Here is a 22,396-nt window from a genome sequence, read left to right on the forward strand (position 1 = left end):
GTACATACAACTGTAAGTAGATGAATCGGAGTCATTTTTAAAACATATTAGGTACTAGATAAACCTGGATACAGACAAAAACAGGTCCTAAGGACTCAAAATTAGTGCTTTTTTTTTTTTGCCTTTTGCTCCCACAGAAAGAGATAATTATACCTTTAATCTCAGTGGGATCCTGTGAAAATACATTTGTTTATACTTGAATACAGGTGCTTCACTATAGAAATTTGTCCACAATATTTCTGAGAAAGCCAATAATTCTATCTTCATAAATGGTATAAATGGAATGTGTAGGGCTACAAGCTGAGTAGGGAGATGAAATAGAAAGCAGAACACACAAGAATGAGCCAGTCTTATTTCTAGCTTTTCTTAATGTTGAAGTGTTTGAACTGGAACTTGAGTGATTTTAACATAAGGATTTTGTGCATCATTAATATAGTTTCATACATTTTGTATAGTGCTCTTTTGGGTACAAACTCATTTTGTATTGTCTTGAAATTTGAAGCTTCAGTAACTTTGCTTCAAGTTCAGCAGTTTCCACATTAGAATAGATCAGTCAACTGAGAAATCCAGTCGTGAATCCAGGAAATAGAAATTAACTGAATTGGGTTAGAAGTTTGATTTTTGGGGGTTTTTTTGGTAGTGAGATATATATATATATATATATGTGTAATGTTTTAATTGAGACATCTAATAATTGTGTAATATTACCTGTTGTCACAAAATACATGTTACATATTTTAATGAATGATTTTTAACTCTGCTACTAATTAGTAAAGGAGAATAGAGTTAGAAATTGAGAAAAAGAACCTCATGAATGAGTATCAGTTTACTATATTTTGTTAATGAGGTGATAATTTCTAATGGTATAATTATGTTCACACTATATAACTATTTGTTTCAGTTCATTTTTTTAAAAAAGCATGCACACATGCATAATTTACACTGACACTTTTAGGTAAGTGTGTGGTGGGTTGACCCTGGCTGGGGCCCAGGTGCCCACCAGAGCTGCTCTATCACTCCCCTCATTCACTAGGCAGGGGAGAAAAGGTGTAATGAAAAGCTTGTGGGTCGAGATAAGGACAGGGAGAGATCACTCACTAATTATCGTTACGAGCAAAACAGACTGAACTTAGAGAGGAAATTCATCTAATTTATTACTAAGCAAAACAGAGTAGGGGAATGAGAAATAAAATCAAATCTTAAAACACCTCCCCCCACCCCTCCCATCTTCCCGGGCTCAACTTCACTCCCGGCTTCAACCTCCACCTCCCCTCAGCGGCACAGGGGGACAAGGAATGGGGGTTACGGTCAGTTCATCACACGGTGTTTCTGCCGCTTCTTCATCCTCAGGGGGAGGACTCCTCTCATCACACCCCTGCTCCAACATGGAGTCCCCCTCACGGGAGACAGTCCTTCACGACCTTCTCCAACGCGAGTCTCTCCCGTGGGCTATAGTCCTTCACGAACTGCTCCAGCGTGGTCTCTCCCATGGGGTGCAGTCCTTCAGGAGCAAACTGCTGCAGTGTGGGGTCCCCCACAGTGTCACAAGTCCTGCCAGCAAACCTGCTCTGGCGTGGGCTCCTCTCTCCACAGGTCCTGCCAGGAGCTTGCTCCAGCACGGGCTTCCCACGGGCCACAGCCTCCTTCGGGTGCCTCCACCTGCTCTGGCATGGGGTCCTCCACGGGCTGCAGGTGGAATCGCTACACCCCCTCATCCTTCCTCCATGGGCTGCAGGGGGACAGCCTGCCTCACCATGGTCTTCACCACAGGCTGCAGGGGGATCTCTGCTCCGGTGCCTGGAGCACTTCCTCCCCCTCCTTCTGCACTGACCTCGGTGTCTGCAGAGTTTTACATCTTCTCACTCCTCTCTCTGGCTGCAAAAGCTCTCTCTAACTGGTTTTTTTCCTTCTTAAATATGTTATCACAGAGGCGCTGACTGGCTTGGCCTTGGCCAGCAGCGGGTCTGTCTTGGAGCCGGCTGGCATTGGCTCTATCAGACACAGGGGAAGCTTCTAGCAGCTTCTTACAGAAGCCACCCCTGTAGCCCCCCCGCTACCAAAACCTTGCCACGCAAACCCAACACAAAGAGCCACTGTGCATGAGAACATTCAGTATAGCATTCCAGTAGCTCTCATTACAAGTCATTGAACAGTAACAAGTGATACATCATTTCCATGGTAGGAGTTCAGATATGTGTGATATAAAGGCAATAGTTGTCATGTTCTATGCTAACTTCCTACCATCTATGTTTATGCAGTAAAAAAAGTGTATGTACTTATGTCCCTAGTTCTCTCTGGAAGTAAAAAACTTTTGTGAAAACTGTCTTACAGTTTTAAATTGCCTTTGTGACTGATGGCTTAAAGTCTTATATTTTCAAAACAAGTATTTGTAAATGTGTGAAGAATGTTAACTACTTTTATGACAATGGCTGCAAAAGTTTCATTATGTTTTCAAGCATTTTTATATTCATGTGTATTGTTCATAATGGACTTCTATTTAAAGCTTAACTTTACAATTTCCCTCTATAATGAATGAGAACCTATTAATAAAAATGTATGTTAAAGAAAAAGTTTTGTAAAATGGACACAGTCCTCAACAATTATGGAAAGTTAATTCAACAGTTATGAAAAGTTACTTTTTACAAATAAATGCATATTAGCAATATAAATATGTTTTAAGAGGAGTATAAATGTTCCAGATGTTCCCAGTATTCACAGTTGACCACAATTACACATGACTGCTAAATTGTCTCCCCCCAAAAGCAAGTTCTGCAAATATAGTTGTGCCTTCGAGTATGGCACAAAGCCACAACATAGTCACTTTTAAACCAGAGGAAGAAGAGATCGGGGACATAAGAATGTAAGCTGACAACACTCTTACTTCTAGACCAGTGAAACTGCCATCTGTTGTTATATATAGATACATATATACACTGTAGCAAAAAGCTGTTTATTTTGCTACATATATGTTTTATGCATACGTATGCATATGTAAATTTTTTCTCATACTTGTGTTTTGTGTTTTTTATTATTAGTTTTGATTTTTATTATTATTCTTCTATGACTTAAAAATCAGAGTAAAGTGGTTTTGGAGATCGTATTTGTTACTTCTGTATCAGCTCCTTAGATATTATTAAAGGATAACATCTCTCAGTATTGTTTGGTTACTAGAATGCAGGCTTTAAACACAACTTGCATTTGGCTGTGTTTTGACAATGGAAGTTAATCTTGTATGTTTTTTGTTAAAGCACTGTTGAAAAATATCTTATTGAGCTATTTGTGGTGGCTTTTTAAAAGATGTTTAAGATTTCACATACAGTTTAACTGATCACAGATGAAACTGTAAATTAATACCTCATGAGTCTTACTGACTGCAGGGCATTGTTTGTAATTCAAAGCTGCTTTGTTCCTACCCACGAGGAAAAGACCCTGTTCAAGCAAACAAATTAAAGAGTTCACCATGATATCAAACTATTTATTAAAATTGAAAACTCTAATTTTGAATTTATTATTTCATTGTGACTTTTATAATAACCTAGTTAGAACATATTTTCTAAAAGCCTAATTCTTTGGTCTTAATCCACCTTGGTTGAAATTTTTTACTCAAAGAATTACCTGGCATACAAAAAGAGAAAATGTTGCAAGTTGCTTCGGTTAAACTTGTTCTTTGATCAGATGTATTTCCGTTTCTACTGACTTGTATATGATCTTGATACAAATAACAGCTCTATAACAAAACTTTCAGGCACGTTTCATGTATAAAGTTGTAATTTTCTCACTACCACTGGTCATTCTTAATTGGAGAGAGTCAGGATAAATATGTTTGTTTTCAACCTTCTTTTTTGCCTTCTCTAATCTCAGAAAGGATTTGGAGGGAGGCCTTTTTTAAACTTTTACTATTTCTACAGTATAATTAGTGAGTAAAAATTGGAGAGGGAAATAGTCTCACCATATGAAGAATGTCTCAAATTATGTAAAACTAAATCAGGAGCTCCTGCTAGAAAAAAGATAGGCTTTGTCTGTGAACAAAGTCAAGCTCTTGCAGAGGTGTTCCCATACAGAGTGGTATATTCAATCTTAGAGAGGAGTCACCCACTGTCTTCTGTCAGGTAGAGAAACTTTCTTCAAACTCTCCACTCAGTAGTGCTCTCTGTGGATCATCCCACAAAACTACATGCACTACAGAAAATATACTTGAAATGTGTTTGAATTGGGTAGCATTGCTGTAATATGGTGAACATTGGCTAGCCTTTGGCGTAAGGGCCGAATGTTTTTTCGCAAGTGGTTCAGCTGCACTAACATAAATATAATACCCTGCCCAAGTCTTCTCAATAACAAAGCAGTATGTCATGGTGACGAAGGCTACTTAAAACAGCTGAAATGGCTTATGTACCTCTGATTGGTGTTATGTAAGAACGTAGTTATGGCCACATCCAGTCAGTTCGAAGGCTCAATTTCTAGCGTTTGAGACTGGAGGGAAGGACTGAAATATAGCAAGCATTACTGAATTTCTATATTTGTGTTGAATATTCTCCCAGCTTCCAACAAATAATGTTTAAGTGGTTTGTGAAATGGAGATGGGAAGTAGGGAGAGAGATTTTTCTCTTGTACCAAATAAATTTTGTTAGATGTTTTCTCCATTCATTTATCCAGTAATTTCTTGAATCCAGTATGCTTCTGACATTCATAGTCTGCTAAGAAAGAAGTGCCATAGCTTCTCTATACATTCTGTAAAAGTATATTATTTTCCATCTTTGGAATCTGTCACTAACTTGGTTCATTTATGCCCCTCACTTGTATTGTGAGATGACGTGAATATTCACAACCTATTCCACTGATAAATTTTTAAATCTTGGTTGTTTCTCTCCATTGTTGACTCTTCTAGACCATGTCCTGGTCATCTTCATTAATGTGAAAGCATTTCCGTTACTTTGATTATGCCAGTTGCTCTGCTCTATGCCTATTTCAGTCTCTCACTGTTTCCCTTGTAAAGTGATGAGGATGAAAGCTGCTTATGGTGTTAATACCATTGATTTTCACTCTGACATGATGATGTCCTCCGTTTGTTTTGGGAGGAGCAGTGAACAATCATAACACTGAGATTTTTCAACCTGGCCGATCTTATACATGAGCAGTAGTATTTAGGTCAGGGTCCTTTATTGTTTCAGGACTATTTTTACTTCATGTGTACCCATACCTCACTCAAAGGGAGGTCTTGACATCCTCTTAAAAAATAAGTTTTCTAAAAATGATCTCACATATCAACCTCAGGACATTCAGATTTCCCCTTGGAAACTCTGATTCTGGTCTTGTCTAGGTGTTCAAAATTGCTCTTTGAGATATTTTTCTAGTCTTGTGGGCTCTTGCATCATTCTCATCATGCTTAATACTGGAATGTCTACAGCTACTACAAAAGGATCTGTGGGTGGTTGGGGTTTTTTTCTTCTTCGTATTCTTAGGCATTTTCCTTTTTCTCCTCTCTCCAACAGGAGATTTAGGTACAGTTTTGAGTGTTTTTTTATTATTATTATTTAAAATATTTTTCTTTATTTGTGAAAGGGGAAGTTAAATAAATGTTTCTGCCACTTGGAGTGGTAGAATTGAAGTGGTTGTGATTGCTTTGGGTTTCTGTGGAACTTCATTACAGTTGTCTGATTTCTTAGCTGGGTATTCTCTATCTTCTGTGACCTTAATGTGAAAGATTACATTTGAAACAAAATGAGTTGTTGACTTTTGTCGTCTTCAAAAACTGTGTGGTGAGCTCCTTTGCAATCAGTATCCTTGTATGTTGGTTTCTCTTCTGTGGGAGCTTTTATGTTGTTATGTGTGGAAGATTAAAGGAATGTTCAATCTAGAGATAAGAAAACTGAGGAAATGTCATTCAGTTTTCTCCCGTACTTTTAATTACAGACACAGAGGGCTGTTATGAGCCTCAAGTCCATTGTATAGCACCAAGCTAGACATATGTAGCTGGAATATCTAAAAGTTTGTCTAACCATTCTCAAAGTGTGAGTGAAGGAGATTCTCCCCCCTCTATGTAGGATGTCTCGCTACATGTGGTCAGCTTTCTGTAAGGTATAGTCTAAGTCTTAGTTAAGCTCATTTCTTCCTGCCTGCAAGGGATATGAAGAAATGCTGTTGGATTTCTTTGTAAGAGTCATTATTCAACTGTCCATCTTGTTTCTGGACATTTCTTTACTTGACTAAACTCAGTTTCTTCAATCCTATACATCATGTTTTAATATCTCTTATTCTACTTCCAATTAATTCTCAGGACTGCTTTTCATCTCAATGTAGGCTACCAAAATTGGACTTGATAGTTGGGGTCTTCGTATTGAGTAGAAAAGAGTACATTTTCCTTGCATCTAACATTTGTCATCTTTACTACTGTATTCGAGAAAAACATACACCCTCCTGCTCCCACAGCTCCCACAGCTGCCGCAATGGAGTTACATTGTTGACGGATTTGTACATTTTTGGTCCTCCATTACCCTCAGACCTCTCCCTTCACCACCCCCACCAGCAATGGTACTGCTGCCTAATCCCAGTTACTTCTTGTTTGGTACTTGTTTCTTAAACTTCTGTTTCATCAGTGCTACTCCTCACTAGCATTCATCTTAAAAGATTTAGATTTTTTTAAATCTTAATTATATTTAGAACATTGAGCAAAGTAATTATTTTTTTTTTAAATCTGTTTAGGTTTTGCTATGTTTAGGTGCCTGATTATCTAAAATACTGACTGCAAAACAGAACAGAATAATCACATCTGGGCCAAGCCTGAGATGTAATTTGATTATATAGAAAACTATAGTTTTAGTTGATGCTTTTCAGTTACTGGTGTAACAACTTAAGTATACTTAGTTTTATTTCATATTTCTGAGTTTGCTTATGAGAATGTCACATGACAAAATGCCAGGAATATTTTTAAAGTTGAGATTTTATGTCTATTTTTCCTCTGTTTCATACTAGGCCAGTTATCTTGTTGAAGAAGGAAATGCATATTGATTTCTGAAGAAAATGTTAATATCAAATTAATGGTCACTGTGTGACAGTTTAGTGCACTGGTATTTTGTTCCAGCAGCTTTCCAGACATAGAAATTAACCTTCAGTGGTATGTAGCTGCTGAGTTTCTGCACTTCCCAGTCAATAATGTATTTCTATGCTTCATAAAGACAGGGGGGTTTTTTTCTTCCTAGTTTTTGCAGGGCTGAGGCTAAGAAGGTAAGTTTCTTTCTCCTTCATTCTAGCCTTCTTGGGAGGGGAGATAATCACAGGAGTTATGCATGAAAGAATTTAAATGCTGCTTTTTAGAAATACTGTTCAGCAAAAGAGCTGGTGTGATTCTGTGAAACTTAACAGCTGACCATAAGCTTAACAATAGCATGAAGACTAACACAGGGTATCACTAAAGATGTCTTGTTAGTGTTGTAGTGGCAGGGTGTTTACAGACAGGGGAAGTCAAAATGACCGGTTTATCAGAGGGAGCCTCTCGATGTTGTCATATTTGGGTCAAATGTTTGGATTTTTCCTTTCAGTCCATGAATTGCTGCTCTCTGTGGAATTAGCCTTTTAGTGCTGCTTGGAACACTGTTTTTTGAAATTATTTATGCAGTACTATTCCCTTGCAGCTTTTCTGTAAGTTGTGATTTTTGGGTGTGTGTTTTTCCCCCCCTGTTCATTGCATATGCTAATTTTTTTCCCCAAAAGGTGACCCTCTGAGATTGTGCCTATGGAGTGAAGAGATGGACTGAATTGTCATAGGCTGTGGGATGAGTTATTTTTAGTTGTTGGCATTTCAGGCTGGAACACTTCATTCTGTCGTGCTTGTTAATGAGTCATCTGGAGAAAATGGGCTTCTTGCTTTCAGAGAGGGTCTGTAGCAAATAATAATAGGCTAATCTCTGCAGGAAATATTCTGTCAAGTAACTAAAGCTTCAACTAGAAAATACGTTGAAATGGAGACTTATCTCTCTGTAAGAATAAGCATGCACTGACTATTATTATTATTGTATTATGTATATGAAAATCTCAAAAACTAGAAGACTGATGAAGAGCCTAGTAATGATATAACAGTGAAACATTTTTGAGAAAAAAGGTTAATTGGAGACAGTCACCTTTTACAGATAAAGAAGAATATGTAGTTGCTTCCTAATTCAGAACATTGTTCACTTCCGGAAATCTGAATATTTTATCTAGTTCTAGGAATCTTCTGGAAAGATTCCTAACTAGATAAGCCCTATATAAGGCTGGCATCCCTGAGAGAACCCCAAATTCATCAACATACAGTTTATTATTTTTAAGGATTTTGGTTCATACTGAAGAATATATTTTAAATATTTTTTTTCCTTTCTGTGTACAATTCATAGTCTCTCCTTTGACCTCTTCTGTCAAAGTTTGAAGGTTTTGTGCTGATACAACATGGGAGGCTTTGTTGTATAGCTGAAAATATCACCACTCAAGTAAAAAACTTAATGTAGGAGTAATTAATCAAAGTTCTTAATCTGGTTGCTTCATTTTTCTATTACTGAAATTTCAGAATCCGGTAGTGCAAACGATTCATTTAGAAAAAAGCTATGTGAAGATTTAGAGAGAACTGTATGAAAGATGAGGAAAAAAAACCCCAAACCCTATTCTATAAAGGAAATTATTTAAAGAATAACATCAGTGTCAAGTCTTTTTGTCAACTGTGGGACTTCTAATGCCACTTACAATTTATGTGTTTACCTTCTTTTGTTTACATATCTTCCTCTTGTAAAGCATATTACAAGTCTGAAGGGGCCTTTCTGTTTTGGTGGCAAAAGGATGTTTCCTTTAGAGCTAATAATTTTTATTCTCCGTTGATTATTTAGCTGTTTGGGCTTGCTTTTTTTCAATTATCAATGGAATATTGAGATAAAAGATAAAATTTTATCTTACCTTGTTCAGATAAATAGTTTTGCATTATGAGCAAATATGACTCTTCAACTGATACTATTTTAACCCATCTTTCCATATTACTGAAACCACTGTACCAACTGCTTTAAACCAATCACATTTAATGATTCTGATATTACCAGTGTACGCTGCTCCTAAATAACACATGGGGCTTAGACTGGGTTAGTAAAGATTAATATTTTGCATTTTAGAAATTTGGCATATATCTACATTGCAGACCATAGTGTTGTGGTCAAAATACTTGAGAAACCTGTAAGTTGGTGTTAGTATCAGAAGCAATTTAACTGCAGTGGCATGGAAGTGTGCATGGGAAAACTTGCCCTGTGTTTCAGCAGAAAGAATGAACTTTTCATCAGGCTGCTGGGCTAGACTGCTTCCAAATCCTGATCTCATCTGTTTATGGCTAGTTTGAGTACACTACACTGACTATAGATTATCCCATAACTGTCTCCCTTGTAGGCAATTAATGCATCTTATCAGGTAGCAGTCTATTCTATGTATCCAGTCCTTGGATGTCATCCCACCACCGTAAGTTCTCCTGCTTGTAGGAGAGCCAGGTTTTTGTCTCTTCCAAAAGTGAATACAATGTATTTCCATGTTATCCCTTCTGAACAGTTCTGGTTCCTTCTTTCTTCAATCTTTTTTTTCCCCCCAAGTATCTTAAGATGTCGAGAATAAAAAGTTGATTCCTTTTGCAGTTTCCAGTGCCACCTACTTAAAATAAACACGTAATCACTTTCTGATATTTTGTCAACTCTGAATTGGAACTCAAACTTTGCAACTTGGTTAATTTTTTTACTGTTTTGATGTATTTATAGATAAAAGTACAAATTGTAAGGTTACTATATTGAAATATTTCTCTACCAAGTGCAAGCGTGCATACATCTTTATTTTTTTGTCAGCTCTTTACAAGCAGCTTAATATGATTTGTACTACAGCTTTAGATAATCTAAATTGTAGCAAAGATAAGGTCTAAGATTTTTTGATGACTGAATACTTCTAATATTAAAATATTCTTGGCAAATATTCTATTAAGTTAAACAAATTTTCACTTTGATGTGAGCTGGAGTAAGTTGATGCTTGTGAAACAGCAGTTTCAATTAGCATTCACTAAAGGTTTATTGACAGTTAACACCTGGTCACCACTGTGCCAAGTGGGAAGCATCTACTGCAGTCTCATGTGATTGTTGCATAATTAGGATTATGATCTCTAATTTGCTTTTAATTTTGTAAATCTAGTCTTATTTTTAAAACCAGTCAGTGTTACTTGTGTTCCTGCATTTTTCTTGTACGGCAAAATTATTGATGCTAACAGGATTAAGTAGTATACTACTCTGTAATATGGTAAACAGCTTGCCCTTTCATTGGTTAGTTAGCAGGGAAATCTGGACAGGAGAAATTTTCTGGTAGGTCTCAGAAAGCATGTATTCTTCTGATGCTACTTATGAGAAGTCAACAGAAAACAACAGAGCTTTTTTGGAAGTAGTATTCTTGTATACAAGCTGCCAAATGTATACTGGGAACATCAGGAGCAAGTGTAAATATTTTTTGTAAACCACTGAGAAATAACAAAGGAAATGACCTTGTTGTTTAGTGCTCCAGAACATACCTTGCCACATCCAAGGATGAAGAAGGTAAAGGCTACATACTTTTCCCTGCCTGCAATGTCTTTAGATTCTTATTGGCTATGCATAAGGGTAGGGAGCTATTTCTGGCTACGGTGTTTTGCAACAAATACTATGGTGCAAATCCCTAAATGTATCTGCAAAATTTTCAAGTCTTGGCTGATCTTTGGGAAGATCTTCTTCCAAAAAGACGGGGGGCGGGGGGGGAAGCATAAACTTGTAGTGAATTACTGAACTGAGGGAAATACTCTAATAATATTTCTGGTTATGTATCCTCAGATAAAACTTTTTTAAATGTTTTGATTAGAAATTTAATGGAGAAATTTTAGTCTTCTTGACCTATACTATAGCAGTCATATATAATATACATTTTAAGGTTCATGAAGGTACTCTGTGTATATATAATGTGTCTATGTATCTGTAGTGTTTAGTGACAGTTAGAATCAGAACTGTAATCTTTTCATAATCTAGTGGTATAGTTTTTTCATTTTCTTACAGCATTTCAGAATATCAACAGTAAAACTTGCCTTGTGGTAGTTGATGTTTCTGAGTGTAATCATGTACATTTTTCAAATAATGTAGAGGAGGAAGATATCCAGATAATCTGAAATAAGGGGGGCTTTTCAAGTATACATGCATAAATTTGCCTGAATCTTTGCTGAGAAAAGAAAAAAACAACAACCAAACCTTTGAGAAATGTCTTTAAATCATGATCCTTAAGAGCTGATGTTTTAACCTTACATTTGAATGACTGTTACTTTTTCCATCTTGTTTCAATATGCCTAAATGCAAACACATGTGGAAAATGTTCTTTTGGCTTTTATCAAACTGACATTTAAGTGCATTTTTTTCAACCTCGCTAACATTTGTGGTAAAATATTTCAAAGCTATGAATCTTGCAATTTGCCTATACATTTTTTTTCTTCTTTCATATATTAACATTTGGTACTCATAATCCTAACCTGGTTGGAATTACTGGCTTTTTTCATTTGCTGTTTGTTTGGATGAGGTGATTAGGAAAATACTTTATGTGAAATTCTAGTTTGCAACAGTAAATACTTCCATGAAGAGTCACTGTTTTCTGAACTTTAGTAAATAAAGGATAAAAATATGATAATCTGCTATATTCAATTGTAGCAATCCTATTCCTAACACATTTAGCTTTCTGTTGTGTTATATGTCCCTGGTGCTAACCTGTCTCCAATACTTCCTTTTTAGTATGTTTCATTTTTCTCCTCCACTCCCCTACCCATTCCCAAGCTCTTTAATTCTGTGCCAAGCTAATAAGGAGAAGAACTAACTCTGGGTAAAATCAGTCATTGCCAAGGAGCTGTTGTAAAGTTTTCTCATGTACACCTCTGGTTGTACCTCATTTCTAAAAGGCAATATTTTTGCTCTTTCAGGTTCAATTTTAAGTAAGACAACGAATTATATCTGCATCTCAATCTTAATTGCTTATCTGTTAAAGACTAGGGATGAAATAGTTCATATACAAAACTATCCTTTCTAGAGTTTCAACAGAGTTGTACAGTTTAGGCAGAGAAATTAGGTACACTTTCTACAGTTAAAAATATGAATTGCTTTTCTTTTTACCCACAGTATTTGTCCTGCAGTATTCTCCCTTTTACTTATGTTTTTAAAAATAATGTCTTGTTGTTTAATTAGAATGTTTAAATTTTGAGATTAGACTTTTTTCTTTAAATCTGAATTAGATTTTACTTAGGATCAAATTATAAGGGCTTCAGCTTGCCTGCTAACACTGACCAGGGAGGGCTGTCTTTCCACAACATGTGCCCCATCTGCCTGATGGTGTGGCTGCCTGCATCGTTCTGGCATTGGCCCAGGCTGTGATGAAGCTGAGAATGTGACAGACGACAGGCTTGTCCAGATGTATGCATAAGTACTTCTGCCATGCCCTGCAAAACAATCAGGATGCAGGTTTGGCATTATTTAGTTGTTTGTGTTGATTTATTCCTTGAGGGTTTTCTTAAAAAATGGAAATAATATTTGGTACTCGGTTGCAGTTTTACTGAGCTTTTAGTACTATTAAAACAGGTGGTATAATATGATGCTCACTCTCTCACGTATTTTTTTTTTCTTTAATTTATCGAGTGATTTCATAGACATTCTGACACAGGTTACTTAATTTGAAGATTTAGTAGATTTTAAAAAAATGCAATTAAAAGGATCAAACATCTAACTGTCAGTGTATTAGTCTGGTTCTTCTCACAGCTGAACATTTAAGCTATTGCCATGTTTTAATATGACTACTTCCAACTAAAAATAAATATCTGGGAAAGGTGTCAGAATCACCATTAATTATGATTTTTAATTAAAATCTAATTAAAATTCATCCAATAGCTTGAAAACATACCAAATCTGAGTCTACCTTCCTCTCTAGAGGTATCAAAAAAGGCTGCCTCCCCAGCCCCAACTTACCTCCAAAGAAAAAGTTAGACTTATGTGCAACTTGCAACCTTTTATTGGTTATTTAAGAGGTTTTCATCTTAGTGTTTTTGAAGGTTTTTATAACACTGAACAAAACCATACAATACACTGGAAATATTGTGGTAGTAGTATTATTATTATTATAAAAAATAACCAGATTTTTGTCTTACATTCAGGCTGTTGTTATCTGGCGTACAAAAGCAAAAAGGGCAAAAATTCTTTTTCTCTCCTCTCTAGCTGTTTCTGGCAGCTGATTTTTTTAAAAGTGTAGCTCCCTGCTGATGTATGTGTTGAGTACATCTTAGGTAATAAGCAGATATATCAAAAGATATCCAGGGCAACATACTCTGCAGAAAAACAAGAGATTACTTTTCTCTATTTCTTGCAGATAAGTAGCTTCTGACATATGCATCAGAAGTGTTTTTCCCTGGTGCTCTCTCTATATAAGACGGTTAAATGTTGGTGTTCTATGGTCATTTTACTCTTCAAAAAGAGCTTCTTTGTAGTCTGCTGTAAATTCTGTCAAAAAACAGCATTACTTGAATTGCTTTAATTTTCCTTACTGTAGCTCCATTGCCTTATGTTATGTGCCTTCAGTTGCAGGGAATGTTTTATGTGCTTATTTTTGTTGTCAGTTTGGTTTTGAAACCATGGTGAGTCAAACATGACTGTATTTGTTGCTGTGTAACATAGAAAAGAAGATAGTCCCAGCTGAAAAAAGCCTCAGATTTTGTGTATAAAGCGAGTTACAAGATATGAGTATTGATCCAGGAGAGCATTGCCAATCATTAGGCTGGAGAATAGCCTCAGGAAATCACACAGCCTTACTGATGACTTTTTTTAGACATTATGGTGAAAGATAGTCTGAAGGAGGATTTAAAGTAGATTTGCTAATATTCATAGAAAATTCTGGTAACTGGACATTGGATGATATCATGGGTTAGTGAGAGAAAAGGTATTTTTGTTGACTTCTTTGTGCCCGGAGGCTGTTGTAAATCTAAATGTACCGAATGAAGAATGGTACATTCAGTGCCATAATGCTTTGCAGGGCCTTGAAAATGTAGAGAAGTGGCTTCTGCTTGAAGTGACTGAGAAGGGGCTAGAAGAGGGGTATGGAGAGAGGCAAGCTGGTCAGGGGAATAGCCAACACAGCTGATATTTGCAGCTGTCTGAAGGGATTAGATATTAAGATGAGTGCATTTATCTGTATAGAACAGGAAATTGTGCTTTTTAAGAGGTGCTATGAGAAGGAATAGTGTAAGGTTTAAACATAGTTTGGAAAGAGGACACAGAGAAGATGGATAATGATGCTCAGGTTATGAATGGTCTGAGTGACAAACAGGGTGGTGAAATTGTCACTGACTTACTGGGGGGAAATTCTAACAGCTGTCTCCAGTTTGAGGTAATGGTAGGGCATATGTAAGAGGACTCTGTGCCTTTTAAATGTAAGCCTCAACCTCCTGTAATGTAAGGAGTGTATTTTGTTTAAAAAAGGCATAAAAATTTTATTCTCATTCTTGTTTGTATTCTTTTATAAAATAGCTTCTTCCATTACCTTCTTACACCTTTTTTTTTAATAGCCGTTAATTCTGTTGAAAGTGAAGCTACTGAAAAGGCTCACCTTTCAGTATCAAGTTCAATTAGGTGTCAATCCTTTTTAAAAAAGGGGAGGAAAAAAAAATCAACTGACAGAAGTGCTATGGCCTTTAGTATAATTGAGCAAAACATTAACATATCCTCTTTGGTCAGCACTAGAATTGATCAGCAGTATCACAGCTGAAAACATATGCTGCTGCAAATGGAAACTTGTTTTTGTTAAAATATGCTGTAATGTGGTGAACAAATTCATCACACCAAAAATAGGGGCCCCTCTATATGGTGCTGATTGTGGGATTTATTATTCTGTTATTTAAGATAATGGTATGTTGCTAGGTCAGGAAAAGGGTCACAGTTCTCAGATATAGCACAGCCTTAAGAAATACTCAGAAAAACCAACAATTGCAGAACGTAAAACAAAAATATTATTCAATCTTGCACATAAGGTTCTAATTTTCTTGAATTATCCTAAATGTGATAACAGTTTAGTCCTGAAGCACACACAGAAGCTCTGTTTAGCATTCCCGGGCCTCAGAGCAGTTTCTACTGTTGAACTTCCTTCCTTAAAATGGAGAATTTTATAAAGGCAAATACCATGTTTCTGAGGCATCCTGGAATGACAGTCTTCTCTTTGCAGGTCAGACATACAGCAGACAGTGACAAAGTCAGTGTTCCCACGGTGCCTCTGCCATCTGCTGACATTTAGAAAAATGTCCATCTAACTGTTCATCAACTTAAGACAAAAAGCTATTGGCGTTCTTAAATTTGAGGTCATTCTTGATACAACTTGGTTATCAGGCTCTTGTGGATTAAAACAACACAATTTATATCATCCTTTTGATGTATCGTGGACAATAACAAGCAAAAATTACTTTTCTTGCATTTGTACGAATTCTCATTCTATGTTATATAAGAGTCCTTTAGAGGTGTTGGGTTTGGTATCTTAATTTGAAGAAAAGGAGTCAGGTCTTTCAATGTTCAATCTGAAACAGTAAAAGACAATTGCCATTGTTTGTCTTATTCTATTAGGTAATTGTAAAATAATTTGTTGAGATTATTTCTTAGATTATATAGTGTCACCTTGAAATTTTCATAATACAGACAGTATTTTAAGTCTGTTTCCATTTTTTTCCCCCAAATTCAGATACCACCGCTTTTATTAATTCAAACTATAAGATAAGCATTTAAATACCTACTCATCTAGATTGAGAGCTGCTAATGTAGGTGATCAACTACAATATACTAAGTTTATAAGGTTTAATGTGCCATTAAATAATATGGACATAGAAACATTAGATGTCTCTAGGTAAAGGAATTAAAATATCAGTTGGCATGCTTGTAGATATACAATAATAACCATGTGATTTGGGCAGTACACACGCAAATTGATTGAAAAGGTAAAATGTCAATTAAATTAAAGTAAAAATATTGCCAAAATACTTAATTGCTTCATGATGGTGTGTATGTCTTTGCTTGAGAAGCAATTGTTAGGAGACCTGTTGTTTTTTGTTATTTTTTCCCACTCTCAGCTACTTGCTATCATTTGGGGTTTCAATTGCTTGACACAGAATTGGTGGATAATTAGTAGTGTGGATAACTGTGAAAAGCATATGTAGTAATTTAGTTCTTAGTTCTTTCTAATTGTCTGCCCATCGGTACTTTGCTTGGGTGAGTAGCTCATTATTCAAACATTTTAAATGGAAAGTACTGTAGAAATAAAAATGCTTTTATTAGTAACGTGGTATTGAAAATCAAAACCTTTTAAACAAACAAGTCATTACTTGACACATCTATCCCCAAAGCCGTTGTTCACGTACTCTGAGGAGATGGGGGTTGTGAGGGGGAGAGGAAAGGTAAGGTTGGCAGATATAAATACCTGTCTGAAATAAAGATGTGTCACTGTTTTAAAAGATGCTAAAGGTGAATACAATAAAACGTGTTGAAATACATCTAACTGGGCAAGCTTCATTTGTTAAAAGTTAAACATCTAATGTTAATAGACCTTAAGGGCAAATCTATGCTATTAATTAGGGTTGACCTTGAGGTCATCTTGAACCTCAAATGTGCAAACAAATGTTACAGTAAACATTTTAACTTGCCTGCAGGAGTACTTTCTTCTGAGACTAATGTCTCCTGAGGTTGTTAATCCTGCAGTTTAATCCACTCATTTTGAAGTGTGCTTAGAACTTAAAGGCATGACGCAGTATTTGTGCACAGCCTCCCTGCAGTCTCCACAATTTACTCATTCTAGTTCCCTTTTCTGTGACACTTTGCTTCCCTTTTCCCTTTTTTACTTCCCTGTGACTAGAGAGAAGGCTGGTTCTTAAGCTGTGATGTACTGTGATCAGAGATGCAAAATAAATCCTAGACATGGAAGGGTATCTTACAGTACTCTATCTAGGTCTTAACCCTACAGTTTGATCTGAAATATAAGGGTATATATTTCCATTAAAAGTTTAAATGTTTGTTTTAATGTTCAAAGCTAATAATATACTACTGAATGTTACCAGAGAATGCTATGTTTTCATAGTAGTATGACTTGAAGGATTTGAAAGTTCATCTGGAGACACTTGGCTTTTCTGTTATCAGATTTTCTTACATACCAGTAGATTTGTTCTTCACCTGTCAAAATGTACTATTTCATATGAAACTTAAAACATAGCACCATTGTTTGGTTCAAGTTAATTTTGAATTAGATACAAGATCTCCTCAATCTTCTCAATTTTACATTCTATTTCTAGCTTTAATGAGGTGGAATAAGCATCCGAACATCTTCACTTATATAATTTTTCTTCAGGCGTATATTTTATGATCTAACAGTTTATTGTAATCAATCTTATGTTTCAGATAATGGTGGGGTTTTTTTATTTACTCCACTTGCAACTTTAAGGTGAAGGATTCAAGTTGATGTCACATTTTGCTTTGTAATTTGGACAAAATCTAAATAGGTGTTTCCATCTTGCACCATGTGTAACAGCTGTTGTATCTGAATTTCTTGTTTTAAAATAACATGATGTCATCTACTACTAATCTTCATGTCTTCTTTTGGGGGGGGGGGAAAAGTAGAGTTTGACTTTTTTCTTCTCCACTTTTTTTTAACAGATTTGAAGAACTTGTGAAAAAGTTCAAAGTAGAATATCATGCTGGTGGTTCTACTCAAAATTCCGTTAAAGTGGCCCAGGTTTGTACTTAAAAAGAGAATTATTAATAATTTGAAGTGTTGAGTTTGAATCAACTTGATGCTCTGTATTGTCTGTGTTCGTCACCAGCACTACTGAGTGGGTGCTTGTGGTACTGTTGCTCAGACTATGTTTGTATTTTTTGACACAATTTATTTTGAAGTTGTGCTTTTTATTCTTTTCACACACTTTCTTTAAAGGTTATAGTTACAACTACAATGTTACCTGGGAGTGGAAGGGAGGGTTTTATGGAAGACAGAGGCAGGCTTTTGTCAAAGGTGTATGGTGGAAGGATAAGAGGCAAGGACAAGGTCCCTAGCTGCAGTTAGGAATCTTCCAATGAGGGAAAAAAGTCGCAATGAGAATGATTCAACAGAGATGTTGTTGAATCTCTGTGCTTGGAGATTTTCATAACTTACCAGGATGAAGCCTTGGGCAACCAGATCCAAATTTGAGGCTGTGAGTGGTAGGTTGGACTAGCGACCTGCAGAGGTACCTTCTAGCCTGCATTGTTCTGTGATTCTACCCATGTTTATCCTATAAGAACTTGAAAGTTTGTCCATAAAAGATAGAAATGTAAAACTTTTTTTAAATACAAGGATAATTTTTCTGGCTATGGGTATGATGAATAACGGTAATGATGAATTAGGTTTTGGGTATATTAACTTTTCTATAGTTAAAGTATGTCTTTTGTCACAATACTTTTAAATGTATACCTGTGTTTATATTTTTAGATTGTGATAGATGTACAAATCCTATAAATAAAAATATATAAACTGTATTTATAATATGTTTGCTAATGATCCTGGCTTATTAACTTCCAGACTTCCTATATAATTAAAGCTTACTGCCAGATAGCATTAAATGCACATTTGGAAGAAATTAAGTTATAATTTAACAAAGGTTGCCCTCAACAATAAAAAGAATTCATTCATTATAGTAATAATAGCTGCTCTGTACAAAATCGTTGCTGCTTCTTTACTAAGGTTTTCATTTTCTTTAATCTGAAATGTCTTGAAAATATTTATGATAAAAATAATCTCAACAGAGAGAAATCTAATCTGCATGTTTTATGGTATATAGCATTATAATTCTGAAATGGTTATGTTTTTTTAAATATAGACAGCTTTCAGAGCTTTTTTTGGATTTTGTTGTTGCTATTGTTTTATACTATGTGGTCAAGCCAATTTTTTTTTTTCTGATACTGTATAAAAAACCTCTTCATCAGGAGAGCTCAAGTTAATTGGATTCATTCTGTGTTAGTATGACTGTTGCTTGACCTGTGGGGATGGTGCAGAGATGATGTCTCTTTCATGACAGCTGATTAGAGGTCAACTTTTTGTTTATAAGCAAATGCATACAGTAGACTCAGAGTTTCTAAACTCTGAAGTGTTCCAAGAGCCCAGGACTTTATTTCCATCTCTCCTTGAAGTGACCTCTTTGACATCAGCTGATGTATTAGTAAACTATGTCTCAGACTTAACTGTTTCTTAATCTATCAGTCCAGATGTTATTAAATAATTATGCTATGAAGTACACAGAACCTAGATTCAATGTAATGTAAGGGTTTCTATGTCAATGCTCCTTTCTTATACTGATTGGGTTTTGTTAGTGAACTTTCCCTTTTACCGTGGCTCTGAGCTGAGAGCCTCATTCAACTCCAGTTGCCATCTGGAATTGTATTTGTCTCCAGAAGGGTTGTCATCTCCTAGTTTTTGTTTCAAATAAGATTGAAACTTCAAACAGTTGTGCATGAGTAACATAAAACATCACTAAGAGGCTTTAAAAAGAGGGATGGAAGAGTGAAAGAGAGAGAAAAGAGAATTCTGGAAATCTTGAAAAAAGCTGTTATTCTATAAGCTTTAGCAGAGGGAAAAAAAAAAGTGAGGATAGAAAAAAAAAATAGTTTAAATGTAAACCAAAAATCAAACTAGAAATTCTGGAAGAATTTTTGCAGCAATATTCATTGGCATATTGGAGAGAATAAATGTGTAAGTAATCTTAGGTCTAAATCACTTAAATATATATGTATTTGTTGAAAGTAAGAGGAGAAAACAAAGACTGATTCAGGAAGCCTGACGAATGGTTGAGAAATAAAGGACCAATAAATAAGTTCAGAGCTCTGAGGTAGTCACAATCTAAGTGAATGTGGATTCTCTGTGAGAAGACGTGGGGAAGAAATCCTAAGAATACAGCTCTTAGTAATTTCTCAACTTGTGTTACTTTATGGGAAAAGCTTGAAAAAGTATGCTAAAAACTGAGAGATATAAAGTAAAAAAGTTTGTTTCAACTGTTTAAAAGTTGATAAGAAATAATGGCATGTTACAGAAAAGCATCCTTGGAAGCCTGAATGCAATGGAATACAACTGTCTGAGTAGAATGGCTGAAAATGAACAAATGGCCTCTGAAGTCTGGCAACTGCTTTTTTATAAAGTTCATTTCTGAGCAGAATCAGTATTTTATTAAGAAGTGCAGTAGGAAAATTGGAGAGCAACTAATAAAATGATTGGGGGGGAAAAAAAGAACAATTTAAGAAGCAATTCATAAATAGTGTCGTTTAATTGTTTATTTCAAATAGTTTGCTGCTTTAAGGGTCAGAAAAGCAACTGATTTTCTTTCAACTATGTTGAAACAAAAATACCTACAGGTGAAATGGATGGGGACACTTACAGTATGTAATGTGTTTAATGTGTCATGCTTGCTTACATGTTATATGGTGATCATCACTTCTGTTATACATGCTCATATATTTTGTATATTTCTTTTATATCTGCAAAGATAGAGATTTACTCAAGAAAGACTATATCTCTGTTTCTGAAAAGGATAAGTCAACTTAAAAAAAAAAAAGAGGAAAAAAAAGAAAGCCTTAGAAATACTATATTTATCATGTGTGAGAAACTTGAAATGGTAATCACAGAAAGAGGCAATAGGAAGAAGATCTGAATTATGAAGAAAACTGGGAAGAAAATGAAGCTTAAATCATGGGGTTTGGAACTAAAATTTTAAAGTAGCAGTAACTATAATGGACATGAAGATTTTAGATGTTTGCAAAGAATTAACCAGAATTGCAGTCAAGCTGTGAAGAGTAGAATTAGATTTTTTTTTTCTAGCTTGTTAACAGAAAGGAAGGATCTGAAGTACAGCCTTGAAGGAAGAATTTAGCAGGTAAGATATTAAAAGGAATCTTGGTATTTTTTCGAATATTATCTTGCAGCAGAGCAGCAGTAGAGTGTGTGGCATTCTGCAGGAGTGAGCGATGGTTGTAGTGTTGTGAGAATCAAAAAGCTGAATGCTGACTACCCAAAGTGGACAGGGTATCTCAGGCCATTATGTGGACAGGGTATCTCAGCAGGGTCAGAAAAAGAAAAATGTCTGGATGTATCGGAGGATTTTTTTGAAGAAATGCTTCTAATGTATGATGGAGAAGACAGACTTCTGCAAAATGAAATGTGGAAGCAGAGGCAAAACATACATTAGAGGAAAAGGTCTGTGAAAGGAAAAGAAGGAGCAAATGAAAAATTATTCTGTTGCAAAAGAAACACAGAAAACTGTTGGATTAAAAATTGAGAGGATGGAAGATGAACGATAAAGGGGCAGAAATCTGGAGATATCACACTCTTACTTTTCAAAAGTGTACTTATAAAAAACCTTATATAATACAATAATATTTTTTTTAAAATACCTGAAAATGGTGAAAGGGAGTACGAAGAGCAATATAAAAGTGATGAAGAGCAGTACTGAAGCCAGTGAGATAAGATTTTTATGTTCAAGTTTTCTGGGATATGAAAGTTGTTTGAACATATACTGATCTTGAAAAGTGTGAGGAAGTCAAAATTGTTTTGGCTTGGCCTACTCATGTTATGAATGGGGTTGAGGAGGAAGTGATTGATGCATTCCAGAAATAACAGTAACAGTCATAAAAATGGAAAATAAAATAAATGAGATTACATTTTAGTCATCCCCTAATGAGATTAAGTTAACAGCAAATTATATCTTGGAAATACTAATTCATATTAGGTAAGGAATAGTGACAGAAAAGTGAAAAAAATGGAGACAGAAAAGCGTATGAGGGAAAAGACAAAACTGTTTGAGAGGATAGGAAATACGTAATCTGGAAAGAGAAAAACAGTATAAAAATCCTAATGTTTCTCTGATTTTGCGTCCCTCACTGTCCCACTGCTTTTCCTTGTCCACTCTCATCTTTCTTGGGTGTAAATTTGTTCACCTGAAAGAAAAGATGGCTAAGTAGAACAGATTGAGTATTTTGAAGGCCTTAAGGAAAAGTCATATTGAAATAAATATATTTTTATTGAAGACTTTAGTACTGAGTGGAAAAACAGAGACAAACCATAAAGAATGGGAGAGGGGAAAAGGAATCATGATAAAGGGTTTTCCTGAGTGCAGTACAATACAGAAAACAGTAGGAATCCAGATTATCAGTAAAAAATGTAGTTACTATACTTCTAGAGGTGCTATATTACTATTGGACACAGTTGTTGGGATATTTTTTTATTTTTTTTTTTTAACCCACCAGTAGGGAGTGGTAATAACTTTGCTGGATCAAGCTTTAATTAATCAGGCATCATTCACTGAAAATTGCTTGATGGAACTTTG

At 35.5% G+C, this 22,396-nt stretch overlaps 1 protein-coding gene across 4 annotated transcripts in view; it reads left to right on the forward strand.

The window, feature by feature from the left end:
- The window catches only part of ADK (adenosine kinase), a 295,032-nt gene that overhangs the window by 65,286 nt on the left and 207,350 nt on the right, over positions 1 to 22,396 (forward strand). For all 4 annotated transcript variants that reach the window (XM_075758603.1, XM_075758601.1, XM_075758600.1 and 1 more), the window contains exon 4: positions 17,706 to 17,784. In XM_075758603.1, coding sequence (XP_075614718.1) covers positions 17,706 to 17,784 — 79 coding nt within the window. The remainder of the gene's footprint in view (positions 1 to 17,705; positions 17,785 to 22,396) is intronic.

This window comes from Balearica regulorum, chromosome 7 (assembly GCF_011004875.1).
Source record: "Balearica regulorum gibbericeps isolate bBalReg1 chromosome 7, bBalReg1.pri, whole genome shotgun sequence".
In the NCBI taxonomy this organism is placed as follows: domain Eukaryota; kingdom Metazoa; phylum Chordata; class Aves; order Gruiformes; family Gruidae; genus Balearica; species Balearica regulorum.